Below are 16,291 nucleotides of genomic sequence, written 5' to 3'. Positions count from 1 at the left end.
ATCAAACCCCCACATGGCCTGACCCACACAAGCACAGTGTCAAGGTTCTTCCCAGTCCTACCACAAACCCTTACAAACATGTACACGTTTTAGTTTAGTGAAGGTCAGCGACTGATAAGGCACAGCATGAGCAGAATGTAGATTCCTTGATTTCAGTACTGTTTGAAATGCACACAGTAGCAATTGTAGTTTTCAGCTTCCTTCAAGTGCATGGTCTACAAACAGAACAGAAATTGAGAATTATGCTGATTTCAGGTAGCACACACAGTTGTGAATCTAGCTGGTCCAAATCTCTTGGCAGCCTGTACACATTTCAAATATTACAGAACATGATATTTGGTTTACTACCTCTATTGTTAAAGAGCTTGAGAAATTCCTGTTATGTAGTTTAAAAAGTAATTTTCCAAGTTAAAGAAAAAGAACTACCAGAAATTTTGGTTGCATATATGTAAGATGAAAGAGTAAGTCAGTTATAAAATCATGTAAAGTCTTAGTTGTACACTTACTTACTCCTCTCGCCTTTCCCACCTATTTTAACAGGCTGCCTCTGACTTCACTAAATGAGGGAATGACCAGATACTGTTTTTCTTCTCTGCATTGTTTCAGTGTTCGGAGATTTCTTACACATTAGTCAAACCTTGTTCTGAAGACCAAATGTAAAATCTACTTGAAGTTTATGCACAGTCTCACTAAATATTGCATTTGAGAAGCTCAAGCTTGAACACAAATGTTTAAAAAAAAAAAAAGCTAGTAAAGATTAGAAATTAAAGGATGAACAGATAAGAAGTTTTCTCCAATGGAGAGCCAAGGCACAATAACTGGTGCACCACATCTGATCTCAGTCATTTAATCCAAGATGACCTAGGGCCCTTTCCCTTCAACGGCCATATGATGCTTTCTGTGCTTTGAAGGATTAAGGTATACACCGGAAAATTTAACATTTGTAAGTTTAGGCTCCACAGTCTCAAGTTAGTCAATAACATGTCAGGAAATAACTAATAAGCATCTTGACAACTCTGAACAACCCAACCAGTACCAAAGGACAGAAACTCCTTAATACTGAAAAAGTAGTCAGTTCTTACAGAAAACCGTAAGACCATGAAATGATCCTCTCATCACATATTTCCCTTTCATTATATGCTTTCCAACCTCTGCAACATAGAAAGACAACCAAGAAGAAAAAAAAAAAAAAAGCAGCCTTGAACAACAACCTAATTCTTCCTACAAATCAGAATCCAGCCCCTAGTGGGGCTGAGTTCAAGTACTTCAAAGTTTTTACATAATTTTGCATTTGCTAACAGGTATTAATGAACAAGAGCTGGTAGGTTAACATGACAGACCACAAATACATAAAGAAGTTATCTTCTTTCCAGCAGCTAAACGCAACTTTGGACTACTTCTGTCAAGCCTACAGGATTTGCCTCAACTTAAAATCAGTTTCCAATGAGAAGATGGATACAAAGAGTTGACTATTTTTTAATAGCCCTATTTACAGCAGAATAGCACCTGAACTGCAAGAAAAAAAATCAAGATAAAGTATTACCCATACACAGATTGCTTTCATCTGGCAACCAGCAACACAGAAAAAAAAAAACAAAACAAAACAAAACATTAATTTACTGCTGCATCGTTTTGTTCATTTTGGATTTCTGCTCCATTATACAATGAAGCACGATATGAAGCATGATACTATAGACTTCAATGTAAAAAAAATAAAAATAAAGGAAGAAAAGATTGGAGGGAACAGGGAACAAAAGGTTTTAAACAGCACGTGGTCCTAGGTGTTTTTGTTAGTTTGTGGGTGTTTGTTGGGAGGGGAGGGGGGAAATGTGTTGCTCTCTGCCCCAGATTCGTACTTTGATTTTTTCTTTAACCTTGGGTGCTGTCAGCAAAATCACAGCCATTTTCAGACTTAGAGAAAAAATGAAAGGGGCAGGCCACATTACAACACAAATTCAGACAGTCTTCTAGAAATATTACAGATGGATTTCGGATCTAATTAGGTAACAGTAGAGGGGTACATTAAACAACTGAAGATAAATGGATTCATATTTTAAAGCTTTTAACTTGTAAGTGCTGTTTACCATAAAACCGAAGTGGTTTTAGAAGACCATTTTCTACTTGGAGTTCCTTTCAGATTTATTTAAATAACCTACCTCAGCACTCCTTACATCTTGCATCTCAAATTTTCAAATTTCCCATGCATGCACTAAGCCTTCTACTCGTTAAAATAAGATAACTTCATTCAAGTTATAGATAAAGCAGCCTCACAACTGACCTACTTCCCCCCCACACAGAGCATCCTCAAGAAGAGGCGGCAGTTTTTTTAAGTTCCTAGTTTCTTGTGCCAAAGGATAGCATTAAAACGAGCCACTACAATGTTAAAAGCTACAGGCAGTACTCTAACTTGTGACGATAATTCTGAAACAAAAGCATGGATTCACTTTTCCAAATATGAAGACGAAAAAAAGGAGCATCCCCCACCCATGTCACGACATCATTTCTCTGTAACAGAGCTCCATATTGATCTCAGCCAATACAGAATGCCATAAGAGCGTTTTACATTGCATCAGCCTCTTTTGTATACACTGAGAAATTGTATTTATTGCTTCTGCCTGGGAACATAGATGCAATGCTCAAACACTTAGCCCTGAATTCAGCAGCAAACTTATGGAAGAAAATGGTATTATTAAATACTACCTTTCCTTTAATGATACTCCATGCATTAGAGGCACATCCTTGGTAAAACAAGGAAGTGAACAGTACTACAAGATATTTCTGATCTTTCTTAACTTCATTTTGATTCTTCCACTTTTACTTTACCAAGAAGCCACACATAAGTAAGCTTAAAATAACATTAAAAAAAACACACGCTTACAAATCTGCTTCAGACTGACAACAGAAAGAGATGTTAGGTAACGGCATATTTCAATTTTACGAGCAGAAAAAGTAGCACTGTTTGACCTGCTTATTTTAGTATCTAACTTAATTTCTGCTTATATATTATAAAATTCAGAGAAGCGCTTAAAAATAAGAGCTGTTACTGTATAGGATGAATGTTGTGTTAGGTGCAATTTTATTCTTACAAGCACAGTATTAAATATCTGCAGCTTTCAAATTCTGTATTTGCCATTCATGCTGCATGACATTTTTTTGAAGCAAAGATCAAATTAATGTCCTTCTAGCCCTCAAATATTATTGTTGAATTCTTTTCTACTATGAAAGTCTAATTCGATTATGGAATAATGCCTTGCCAACACTCATTTGTCCATTACCGGTTTCAGAGGCACAGAACCTAATTTTCCCCAAACACATCTTTAGCATTCCGGAATCCATCCATCTGTAGTGAATGGGGAGAGTCTGAAGAGTCTGGATGCTGCCATCGGTTGTTTTTTTTGGGGGGGAGAGCCCTGGTTTCAGACAGGAAAGGGAGATGTTAACATGTTCAAATACCAAAGTTAATTCTAATCACTAAAAATTAACTGGATTTTTTGGTTTGAAGATTCACATAGCATATCACCTGCATTAACTTTCTCTGCATCATGTTTAAATGTTTTCAAAATTCATAGCCTGAGGTTCTTCCATACAAGAAATGTCTCCCTTTTGAAGCCTTAGTGTGTTGCTTGGCAATATCATCCCACCCCCATGAACACAACCACCGCCCCTTTTCGTCTGCCAGTGCCACACAGGTGTCCCATGCATCCAAAAACACAGAAAGGCTGTGCAAGCGTGCTGACATACCCGCAGTCACAGCAAGCACCAGAATAGAAACTCCGGTACGTATACCTCGTACTACAGTCCTACAGGAAGTCAGCAACGTGGCCTCCTGGTAGAGCACAAAACGAACGTGCCGAGCTATGTGCAGGGAATACAGATTTAATACACGCTGGACTAAGTGACATTCTGTTTGTCGCATAGCAACAGGAACCCACTGCAGGAAAACAATATGGAACTTTTTTTTTCCACTTGCCAAGCTCCCATTAACCCCAGCCATCCTGAGAACCACAACGTCCCCGGAACAAACATTACTCTCCTCGCCAACCGAAGCAAGGATTCGAGGCACAACACCTCATCTTTCACATTTAAAAAAGACAGTGTATTTAAATGGTCGGAAGAGATGGTGCTGCTGAGACCAAGTTCACAGCTATACTGAATGCGGCTAGCAATGCTTGATTTCTACAGTAATGTCCAAGAAGAATTTCTTTAGATGCTTCGAATCTCTGTTCTTAAGAGTGGAATGCTTTCATCATTTTATGCCAGACTTTTGTCCTACTGAACACAAAACAAAAGCTCTCAAATTCTAGAAGAAAAACCTATGGCTTTGTTTCAAAATAGTTTTGCTTCATTTTGTTTGGGGATTTTTATTTGTTGCAGGGATTGGTTTTATTTTAAAGAAAATAAGAAATTTTAACTCAGATTACACTGAATTTAAGATCTGTAATGAATTTTGAAGCAAAACTATTTGTGGACATTTAAACTGTTCATCTCGTTTGGAGGTAAAGCCAATGTGAACTGCATAAAATCTCTTCCCCTTCCCCCAAAAGTGGGGAAACTGATAACTCAATTGGCTGGGAAAATGATACATTGCAAGAAAATATTAAATACGAAAATACAGACTGTCAATGTCCTCTGGTATTTTGCTTTCTTCTTTTTCAAAGCCCAAGAAAGACAGTGGTATTTTCCCAAGAGTTACAAAGGAAATTTCTCGTGATTGATCTTGGGGGTAAGTTCACCCCCCACACCCACCCCAACTGCAGACAGACCTCAACATCAGGAGCTCTCTTCAACTCCAAAAGAAAAATGCAAGACTTCAAGTAAACGGGTGATTAATACTATGCCTAGAAGCATATAAATAAATCAACGAACCTGAAAGGATTCCTAGAAGTTACTACATGGACAGCTCAGTCTTCATCCTAACATCACTTACAAAGTATAATTTACTTAGAAGCAAAAGTTCAGGAAAGAAAAGCCTACATAAGGCCTGGATCATGGAAATCAGACCGTTAACAAAGTTACATATAGTTCCCAATTCATAATAGCTAAGGATTTCCCCTACATTGTCACTTGCCTCCCTCCATATTCCTAACTGTGGAGCTGCAGAATGGACCAGTTAGAAATCAGCTACCTGCCCACAGATGAAGGCTGCCCATCACATACTGGGACTCGCATGTTCACAGCTAGGCAGCACACAGAGGCTAATGGTAGCAGCAGGAACGGGGAGTTTTCTTTAACATTGGAACAGGAAGCAGTGAGGGAGAAGAGATTGTTTTGCATCCACCTTCCCTCAGAAAAGGGATATGCGTGCATGGAAGGTAAGACATTTACAGCACCCAGAAAAGGCTTAGATATATACGCCTCTATCTCGTGATGACTAACTGGGGACTTCAACAGGGCAAAGATAAAATCCTACTATTAAGTATTAGTCATGCCTAAGACGCAACCCTTTCTGTGCAATCCACTTTTACATGCACCTTACAGATTTACCTGTATGCAGCCACTCTCGTGACCAAATCCCTCTCTATAAAAATAATGCAGATGGGCTCCTCAAACAAACCACACTGAACTCCGCTCACTTCCAGTAGTCAGATAATTCAACGGAAAACACACTCTCACACACAAACAGTAACATCTCAGAAGTATCTTCACACTTTTCTCTTTGACATCTTTTTTTGCAATGCCATCTCCACTTCCTCCATGAAAGCATCGTGGTAGTATAAAACGAGCTGACAATTTAAATAGGACCCTACATCTGCTTACTTGCTTTGAAGCATCTAAGTCTTCACTTTTTTTGGCTAAGAATTCAAAATTACGAGCTACCCATAAAAAAAATTAAAACCACAATATCTACCTGTAAGTGCAGTGTGCCTGTAACGATCCATACAGTACACAACCTCCACATGGTGTCTCCAAAGAATTGAGTAGTTTTCTTGAGAACTGAGCAATTGAACATCTGAAAGCTTGCACATGTCCCATTCCCCATCAATACGCAGCTGATCCAGTAAGAGATGTTGCCTCTCCTTATAAAACCTTTGTCTTGTTTATATTCTCAGAGCAAAACAGCTACAGCAACATAACCTAGAAAACCACCTTTGTGTTTATCTTATTGCCATCCATTTGTGCACTTAACTATCGTTGGGAATAGTGGCAGCAGCAGGGACACAGAACCATTCTATTAGTGAATAGGAAACGTACAGCAAGTAAGAAATATACAGCAGTGTCCATCAGTTTCAAAGCTGCCTTTAGAGTATAGTAAACCAAGAAGTCCAAGGTAGACTAATCTTCTTACAGGTTGGAAAAATAAACTAAGACATCAGAAAAATACAAAATGAAGCCCCAGAACACAGCAGTACAGGTTTCCTCACCTCATAGTATGGGTGTAAAGTCAGATGAAAAGTCAAGCAGCAATAATTTCAGAATTAATTAATGTATGGTGCAATTAACTAAGCTGGTCACTAAAGAGGACTACAGGATTCATTGCACAAAGTTGTGGAAACCAGAACAACAGCACTACCACAATCCTTGAGATTATACCACAAGATCTTTTAGTTGCAAAATTTAACATACTTCTTCATTCATTCTCCATTTCAGACCAAATGGTTTGTTCCTGACTTGTAAGGCAACTCTGTGTTTAAAGTGTATTTCATACACACACAGAGAATGGAGGCACAAAGTATCATCTGCTTCCTGTGCCATCCTCATGTTCCACTTACAACAGAGTGATTTGGCTAAATAAACCAGCACGTAATGCTAAGTTAAAATACAATAGTAGCTTCTTGCATTCTGATCACATTTCAAGCTTTTTTAATCAAAGCAGGAATATTCTGAACTAGGGAAAAAAAGTACCTCTAAACTTAATTTCCTTTAAAAAAGCAGTATTTTTGCTAGAGTAGTATACAACTACAGACAGCCTACACATCCTCTGAAGTCGTGTGTTTACGGATTACACACGCAAATATCATGCACATGAGGTTCAGCAGTGATCATTTTCATAACAGTACCGTCATTCACTACTTTATTATCTCTGCCATAATTAGGTTCATTTGGATTAAGTTTCACTGCTAAGTATGGCCACACCTTTTATTTTAGACCACAGATAAGAATTTTTATTCTGAAGTTGTAAAATTAATTTACCTTAATCTACAGCAGCCAATTAGTTTTCTAAAAATATGCTTTTTAACTGCATGCAAAAACAGTATGAGTTTCATAGTAAAGCTTCACTGTGTTCAATTTTAAGTCCAAATTCAACAAGCTGTTACCTTAGAGTAAGTACTTTCATAGAAGAGTCAGCATTGTTCAATGGACTAAGGTTTGCCAAAATGCTGCTACGCTTTCCTGAAATATCAGCAGGAGTTTAACACAGGAGAGGAAATAAAAAAAATGTACACATCACTATGCACTGTTTATAAAAGACACTAAGCTTTTAAAAGAAAGCAAAGAAGGGAAAAGATTTTAATAGAATAAAACAATAGAACAAGAAAACAAGTTATCAGAAGCAGCAGCAGCATATATTATTTATTGTAACGAATCACTGATGTGAACAGCTACAGTAACTAGAAAAGACAAATTCTTGCTAGCCTAGAGTTGGAAGCTTGGTGCCTGAAAAACATTCCCCCCCCGCCCCAAATAGCTATTTCAAGAGCTAGCGACTTGAAGAAGCAACACTACTAGGTTCAAGGCACAAATTTACACAGTGCATATGCTGAAGTTTGATTCGCAAAGAGCCAAACAGAAAATTGAATGTAACCTAAAAATACCAACCACCTCTTCCCTCCAATGCCAGTAAAAATACCACTAATACAGCAGCATTGACATTTTTTTGGAAATGCATGAAATACAACAGAATCTCAATCACCTTCCCATTTAGTATTTGCATTTTCATTCCATACAGTAAGAACAATGCAACTTCAATGGAAATCTCCACGAAACATACAATCATATCTTCTAGTATCATACCCAAAGACATACTGTCTTACACAACTGAAATGTAAAGCATTTACCAGCAGTTCCTCAACTGCTGTGAGGAGACCACAGTAAAACATTCCCTTAACTACATCACCTCCAAAGTGTTTCAGTTAACAATCTGTTATCAGTGTAATCTCCAAGGAAGTGGAGGATGACAGTAGTCAGTAGCCTAAAAAAAAGTGTTAAACCATATTTTAGGATTCTGCTTTAAGAACAACACAAATTGAGTTCTAGAAAGAAAATAATTTTCTTTCTAGAAATAAAACACTCCTCTAGCTGCTATAAAACCGCAACAAAGTATAACACAGGCTTTACCTACACCAGTGATTACTTATTCCTTTATTATTCTGCTAAATTCAAAGTTTTAAAACTTTTTTTTTTTTTCCAACTAGATAGTCCATATACTTAGAACATACAACAACCAAAATTCACCTTCTTTATGGAATTTGCAATAGGTATCAGTTACTTTAGGATCTGATTCAGGAAACTGAAACTAAGTTTCAAATTTGTGAATAAAAGAATAAGAGAATGTTTGAAACAAAATGCTTCCAATCTTATTTGTGCTGCAAACTAGGAGTTTGGGGTTATTTCTGGCAGCACACCAGTCCAACAAAACAACATTTCTGCATCACTCCAGACTGCAATCAGTTTCCACTTCTCCCCCCGATACCTCAGGGGGTATCTGCACTTTTTTTTTTTTACCATAGTTAGAAAAACAGTAACATAAAAAAAGCCACATTAACACCCAACAAATTTAGAAAAATGTACTAGTTTGGGACTAAACTTTTTTTTTAAGCACTATTTTTCCTTTATATAAGCAAGCTTTGCCTGGAGAATTTTCAATATACAAAGACTAAGACCAGATTTTTTTTTGCCTGAATATTGATCAGTGAAGTTTTTTTGCATATGCTTTCTCTTTTGTTTAAGTTAACCGCGCCTAAAAATTACTCACAGAGAATGATGGAATGATGGAACTTCAGCTCCTTGCATTCCCTTACGCGTTTTTCTCACGAGGAGCAGTCCCATAAGCTGCCTGTAAGCGTCCACTGAATTACGACATAAGGAGCACCAGGTGCGTAACACCGCCAGAAGATGTCAGGAATGATTTCCACATTTTTTCAGGTACTTTTAAAGCATTAATTGTGAAATAGCTACGTAAAGCAAGATGTGCAATTAGTGACATTGGGCAGGTGGAGGCTTTCCAATCATTTGAGCAATTAATTGGCAGTAGCTGAAATAAAATTGCACGTTTTCATCTAAAGCCTGTATCAGCGTACAGCATTTTAAACCAAGGCAAGGCAAAACAAACTCAGGTACTAAGATATAATTTTTCCTTCTTAAAGTTAGAAACGTTTAAAGTTAAAACTAGGTGTTGCAGACATCTCTAAAAGGGAAAAAGATGATGTACATAGTCCAACAAAAAGAGCCGTACACAAAACTAGTTACCTTCCAGCTTTGTGATAACACAGGGTAAACTGAAGCAGGGAGAGCTACAGCACTGCCTTTTCATATGGCAGGTTTAAGTATTGCCAGATAGAAAAGTGGCTTTGATCCCTTATTAGTCCCAAGGGAGATGCCAATATCGCAAGAACACAACACAGTTTTATACAATTCACAAGGACTGGCAGGGGAAGGGAAGGGTCGGGTGGTGAAGTGATTGTCAAAAATTACTTAAAACTATTGAATCTGTTCAGGAAGGTTTGTATGACTTACCTCTCTGTGTTTACTTTAGCTACTACTAAAAAATCACATTTTCTTTTTTTCCCAACCAAACATAAAAAGATGGTATCTTTCGCTTTCTCTCAGCACTAAAGCACTCTTAAAACCTAAACCTGTCTAGATGTTTAGAGAGCTGGCATATGTATTTCTACACTGATGAGTGGAAGCAGGCATGAACTGTCAAGAGCAATTCCAGATGAAAGGTCACAGCAAAGAAGAGAATAATATCTGTTTCACAAAATACATTTGCTCTCTAGTAATGAAAGCAAATGACTCTACGCAGCAGCTCAATAACCCACTTCCACAATAGTTGTGCATGAATTGCGCTGGCATGGCAAATAGCAGCCCTCATTACTAAGTATTTCCAATCATATGGCTGAGGCAGCGCAGATACGTCACTCGGGCGTGTGTTTGGGAAGGCATCCACTGAAACAGGTGCTGAAAGAATAACCTCTTTACAGAAGTACAGAAAAAAGGCTTTCATTAAACAGCAGTCTGGAGTAGGAAGCCAACCAGCTTGGTCTTGTTTTCTGACCTCCAGTAACAAACAATACGAAGCCCTGAATCAGAGTCAAGAAAACGTGTATACAGCATTCCAGAGAGCATTCCCGATTTATACACACTCCCAGACTATTTCTAATTTTTAGAGGCTGACAACATAATTGGTAAGATGGTCATAAATAGCTTTTGGGAAAAAAAAAAAAAAAAGTGATTCATGCATCCTCCATTCACACAGTAATCTTTTAAAGACTTACACTTTTACTATCAAAAAAATTCACTAATCTCTATCCAGATGCCTCAAGGGTAAAACAGTTGTCAGATTCCCTATCAGGTGGGCAGAAACAACTAGTCCAGAAATTACTTTCAATTGTCACAGATAAAACACGAGCTGAAGTCTGCACTTCTATCAGACAGATGACTCAGTCCATCTGTTAGTTTACTTAAGACAACAGAAAGTAACCTGAATTCCTGTACCCACCTGAAAAAAAAAAAAAAAAAAAAAAAGATTGCCTACACCTCCAATTTTGCTCTTGAGACATGAGCAATTTTTAGGAAGCGTATTGATTACAAAGATCCAGTCTTAATTATTGGCCTGCATACATTTCCAATATTTTGTTAAATCCTTCTTAACTGAATTAAGCTTTCTAGTTCAAATATACTATTTATGCATGTATTAAAACTAAAATAAAGGCAAAATACCAAAGCATTACCCTGCATTTTGATGTACACAATAACTTAACATCGCCACTGAAGTTAATGGCTTCTTCTACTCTGGTATTTTACCCTGAATAGCTGCAGTTACAGCAGTGGACTAAACCATACTACTGTCACTACTAACATTATGTTCTTGCATACCTGCTTGTCTAGGAAAACTACAAAACGTACACGGGATCCTTCAAGAATTCCTAGTCCTAATGAAGGTACATGTTTTGTTACTTCTGCTTTCACTCCTATATTAAAGACATTAAAAAAACAGGGAGTGTGATATCAAACATATTAGCACAAAATTTAGAATATAACGAAGGCTTACTAACCCCAGCACAAAACACAGACTTAAGTAACAAAGTACATTCTAGAGCAACATACTGGAGCAGAGAAACTATGGAACGTGAGTAGAAATTTTAAGGAGACCATGAATCTAACTTTTTATTTGGAAAAAACAAGTGAGGATATGACATGATTTCCTAAAAAGAAAAAAATCTGTAGTAATTTAGCTGTTTGCCCCATCTAAATATACAATAGGCATAGAAGCCTATCAAACACGAATGTAGCGAGCTATGAATATGAGTTAAGAAATGAATATTGATGCCCAGTCACAAGATAAGAGGTAACAGGCACATACTGAAGCACATGAATTTCTAGCTGAATTTGAGGAAATATTTATTTGCTGTGAGGGTGACAATGCACTGGAGCTGGTTGCCCAGAGAGGTTGTGGAGTCTCCTTGTCTGGAGATATCCAAAACCTGCCGGGATGCCATCCTGCACAACGTGCTCTAGGTGGTCCTGCTTGGCAGGGGGTTGGAGCAGATGATCTCCAGAGGTCCCTCCCAACCTCAACCATTCTGTAGTTCTGTGAGCTCTAGAAATAATGGAATTTAAAATTCTAAAAAAATAACATAAAATAAAGATCTAAAATAATACTGTTTCTTTCCCAGTTCCTGAAGCTTGGGCAATAAAACCAGATTAAGCAGTCTGCTTTCTCACTAGCACACTAATGAAAAACAATTCTTTCCCACACAAAGAAGTGGATGTGGAAATCCCAAGAGAAAGCCGTACACAGTTTGATTTAAAAAGTCAGTATCTCAGGAAGCTCATTTATTTTTTGAGTAAGCATACAAAACGAGCTAGATACCAAAAAATGAAAACTTAAGAGCAATCAGTTAACCTTCACCGTAGAATCCCAACTGTACAAGTAGTTATGTTTATCAGCTTCTGTAACACAGATTTCAACATATCCTTCACCATCAGTCTGTTTACACATGAGCTTCTTGTATAAATACAATGGGAAGTTATGCTATTCCTAGAACAAGGGCACAAACTTGTGCTGCTATTTATATTTTAACTACTTTTTCCCAGCATCACATTCCATTAGGCCAGCAAATGGAAATGTCACCAAATACACCTATTCCTGGGTTCCTATTCTAAGCCTGTTCAGGAAACTACATTAAGAGCAGTACTTTGTCAGCTAGCAGTAAGAGAAATGGGTGTTCAGTAAGAGAAATGGGTGTTCATCAAAATCAACTGTTTATCTAAAGCTGGGGGTGGCTGTTCAAGTTGTGTCCTGAACTGAGTCACTTCATTCTTCAGCTAGACCTTTTAACTGGGATGCTTAATATCAAGTCTAATAAACATTATCAGCCACCTGCAACCCTAACAGATGCTACCCAAAGAGCACATAAATTTGATTCAAATACAAAACAGACTACTACAAGAATTAATTCTTGTGTTCAACTTGTGCTGTGATGTTCGCATCTTACTGAATTGTTATAACATAAAGATGCCGTCTTCATTGGTGTTTAATTTTATCTACCATAAGGACAACTAGTTTGCTCTTTAGTAACTGATCATCTAAGCAGCCTAGACAAGATGTGAGACCTTAACATGAAATTATCATAATTATTTCAGGTTTGAAATGGCCGAAGACTGGGTTCTCACACATGTAGGCACCAGAGGACATTACAGAAACTGAGGTGTTTTGTTGTTGTTGGTTTTTTTCCTGGAAGAGGGTGGGGGTGCATCCACCTCACCTCAGAATGACTTCTGATATTTATTTCTTTTTATGTAAATTGGAGCACCAACTGCATACTTACCTATGGAACAGGAATAGCAGAATGCATTTTATGCATTTCAGGAAACCATCGACATCATTCATTCCAAAAGCATATTTTAGTAATACCTGCATATAGAAGAGCTATATAGGAAGCACTGGTCACTTACCCTATCCACCTTCTCACTCCTCCCCCATCAGGGCTTGCCTTAACCAGCAAATACATGTTAAAATTCATTGCTCAAACATCACAGGGTGTGCAGATATTGGTTTAAACATGTTTCAGAAATATAGCGTCAATCCTAGTCTAAACAAGTCCAAAGGGAGAGCATGCAGTGAAAGCTTGCCATTGTACTGGAGCTGGACCAATTAAACAAAACAGAGTCAATTTAATGGTGCCTCTATAGAGAGGAAAATACTGCTTTAACCACATCGTTTTCGTAACTTGTGTAGTTTAATTGGTACAGCTGGCTTTTTTTTTTTTTTTCCCAAAAGGTTTGGAATCAAGCCTCTGGAGTCAGCTTTCTTCAGAATACCCCACGACCACTCGGTGAGCCCATTCAACTCGCCATGGAGCTTCCCTCTTAGCAGCTTCACATTGTGTACTCAGGAGCAGGTAGAAAGTTTCAGGCACACAACCAGGTCATTTGCCGACATTTACTAACTGCTTGAAGCCAACTAATCAAACACCTAAATAAGCAACCTAAGGGTAGATTCAGCACAGGCCCTTTCCTGTTGTGCTGGTTAAGAGGAACATTGTGCTGCCTCTGAACTGGCACAAGCCCTAGGACACATACAGTTACATCAGCGAGAGCACAGTCTTGCTGGTAGAGCTTACTTCACTCAGCATCAACCACACATTTAAAGGATTTTTTTTTTTTTCCTGTATAGAAACCAAATTTATACAGGGCTTGTCAAGATGTTTATATCAACCTCTGTGAGGTTAACAGTACTCGGTACACTGGTAAAGATGATCAAAATAAAAACACGCTGTTTGTAGGATCTGTGTATGAACTGTAAGGTTTTTTAAGTTGTAACTTTGAACTTGCAGGGCATCTGATTTCTCCAGGGTATGATGAATACAGGAAAACAAAGCAGTGTAACACAAAATGAGGATTAAAATAACGTAGTACATAAATACTTAAGAGTTAACAAAGAAAGATAGAGGGAAATACAGGAATAAAGTCTGCTACAAAACGGGAGGGGGTGGGGGGGGGGCAACGTTGCCATGCTTCCAGCTGCAAGGCTGCCCTTTGCACGGAAGGCATGGACACAAAAAAGTTCGAAAACCTAATCAGGATTTTACTAGAGATGAAGGATTGCAATGGCTTGTCGCTTTTTTTTCCCTAGGTGTCACCCTACAGACCCTGCCGCGCTGTGCCCCGGAGGACCCCGGGGCTCCCAGCGGTCGGGAGCACAAAGGAGGGGCCGGCCCGAGTGCAGCACCTCCGAGGGCAGAGCCCGGCTCCTTCCCCAGCTGGAACCGGGGCCAGGCCTACACAGAGCCCAGAGCCTGGGAAGCAGAAGGAAAAGCAACGGGGTGGGGGGGGGCGCGGGGCCAGGAACTGAGCTCCAAATGAATGAGCCCGCAGCGAGCCCGGGTCCCCCAGGGATGGGGGCTGCCGGCCGGCCGGCGGGTTAGCGGCGGCCCCCGCCGTGTTTACAGCCGAAATCCCCGAACGGCTGCGAGGGGGAATCCCCCCCCCTTTTCCCCTCCTCCTGTTTATTGATCACACGGGGACGAGCCCGGCCGCCGCTGCTGCAATGCAACACCGCCGGGTGAGGGGGAAAAAAATGGAGAGAGAAAGAAAGGAAGAAAGAAAGGGAGGAAGGCGGGCACCCGGCGGCCCCGCTCCCGCCGTGCCCGGCCCAGGAGGGGCCGCCCCGGGCCCGCTCCCTCCCCGCGGGCCCCGCAACTTCGCCGCCGCGGGGGCCGGGTCCGGCGGGGCCGCCCTTCCCCCACGCGGCGCTAACAATGGAGCCCTCCCCCACCGCGGGGCTCCCCTCGGCCCGGCCCCGCCGCCTCCTCCTCCTCCTTCTCCTCCTGGCCGCCCTCCGCCGAGCCCCCCGCCACAGGCTGCCGCGGACCGTTAGAGGCGGGGGCCCACCGCCGCCGCCGCCCGGGGCCGGCCCCTCACCTCATGGCGCTGCCCGGCGTCGGGGAGCCGCTCCCGCTTCCTCGCTCGCTCGGCTCGCTCCCTGCTCTGCGCCTCGGGGGCCGGCGCCTCAACGGACAGCGAGAGCCCCGGCAGCCAGCGCCCGCCTCCCGCCGCCGCCCGCCCGCCTCCGCCGCTCCCTCCGCCGCCGGGCCGGGCCAGACCACCGCGGGGCGCCGGGGGAGGGACGGGCCGGAGAGGTGGGGGAGAGGGGCGGGGAAGAGCGAACCAACGCGGGGGGAGCGCGGGGGGGAGGCAGCCCGGCGGGGCCGGGGGAGCGGCGGGGAGGGCGGGGCGGGGCGGCGGAGCGCACGCCCCCCGCCAGGGGTACGCGAGGGAGGCCGGGCCTCAGGTGCGGCGGCGCGGGCGGAGGCAGCCCTTTGTCCTCGGCGGCCGCCGCCCCCGCGGCGCGGCCCGGGCCCGGCTCTGCTCTCCCCTCAGGGGGCTGCCCGGGATCCCCGCCTGCTGCGGACCCGGCGCCCCCCGGCTCCTCAGCGGCTCCTCAGCGGCTTCTGCCGGCGCCGAGCCCTCGGTGCCCGCTCACGGAAACGAGGAGCACCTCTCCGCACGGCTCCCGGTGACGGGAAGGCGTCCTGGTGCTCCTGCGCCGGTCGTTTCGCTTTTATTCACCGCTACCGTTGTTTTCTAGGGCATTAGTCATTAAAAATACGTAAATTAATGTATGTAATTCAATAAATTTCTTCATAAATTGCTGGGTTTTGATATAAAAAGGTACAGAATTTTAGAAACACGTATACATACACACATGTACATACACCTTCTTTCCATGTTTCTGATCCGGGTGTCACAGATCTCATCCATTACCACAAGCCCCACGCGTCCAGCCCCCAGGATCAGCACGGTGTCCTGGTGTCAAGGCCATCCAGAGCAGCACGATAAGCGTGGAGCTCGTCAGCCTGAAAAAATACAAGAGCAGCTGTTAGAAAACACCAGTTCAGAAAAAGAGTGATAGGCTCCAAAATGCAAGCGAAGGAATACCAGTTTAATTAGAAAATGTGCGTGTTTTTACTGGCATAGGGATGATGTCAATGAAAATGCATCTGTAGAGGTGAATCACAAAATGCAGATGAGTAATCAGGAAAGCAGCATCATACCCCTAAAAATTAAGTGGGTACCATTGACAACAACATTCACACGGTCTGAAACAAGGGACTTGACTGAATCT

At 41.5% G+C, this 16,291-nt stretch overlaps 1 protein-coding gene across 10 annotated transcripts in view; it reads right to left on the bottom strand.

The window, feature by feature from the left end:
- ENAH (ENAH actin regulator) overlaps window positions 1-15,266 on the bottom strand; it is a 97,005-nt gene extending 81,739 nt beyond the window's left edge. For 2 of the 10 annotated variants that reach the window (XM_035320334.1, XM_035320333.1), the window contains exon 1: window positions 15,088-15,263. In XM_035320334.1, coding sequence (XP_035176225.1) covers window positions 15,088-15,092 — 5 coding nt within the window. In that variant the 5' untranslated portion in view covers window positions 15,093-15,263. Of the gene's footprint in view, window positions 1-15,087 lie in introns of all 10 variants that reach the window. The other 8 variants (XM_035320339.1, XM_035320338.1, XM_035320331.1 and 5 more) reach the window with 7 other exon arrangements.
- Window positions 15,267-16,291: the final 1,025 nt, after the last annotated feature.

This window comes from Oxyura jamaicensis, chromosome 3 (assembly GCF_011077185.1).
Source record: "Oxyura jamaicensis isolate SHBP4307 breed ruddy duck chromosome 3, BPBGC_Ojam_1.0, whole genome shotgun sequence".
NCBI lineage: Eukaryota > Metazoa > Chordata > Aves > Anseriformes > Anatidae > Oxyura > Oxyura jamaicensis.
This window is presented reverse-complemented; position numbering and strand designations above follow the sequence as displayed.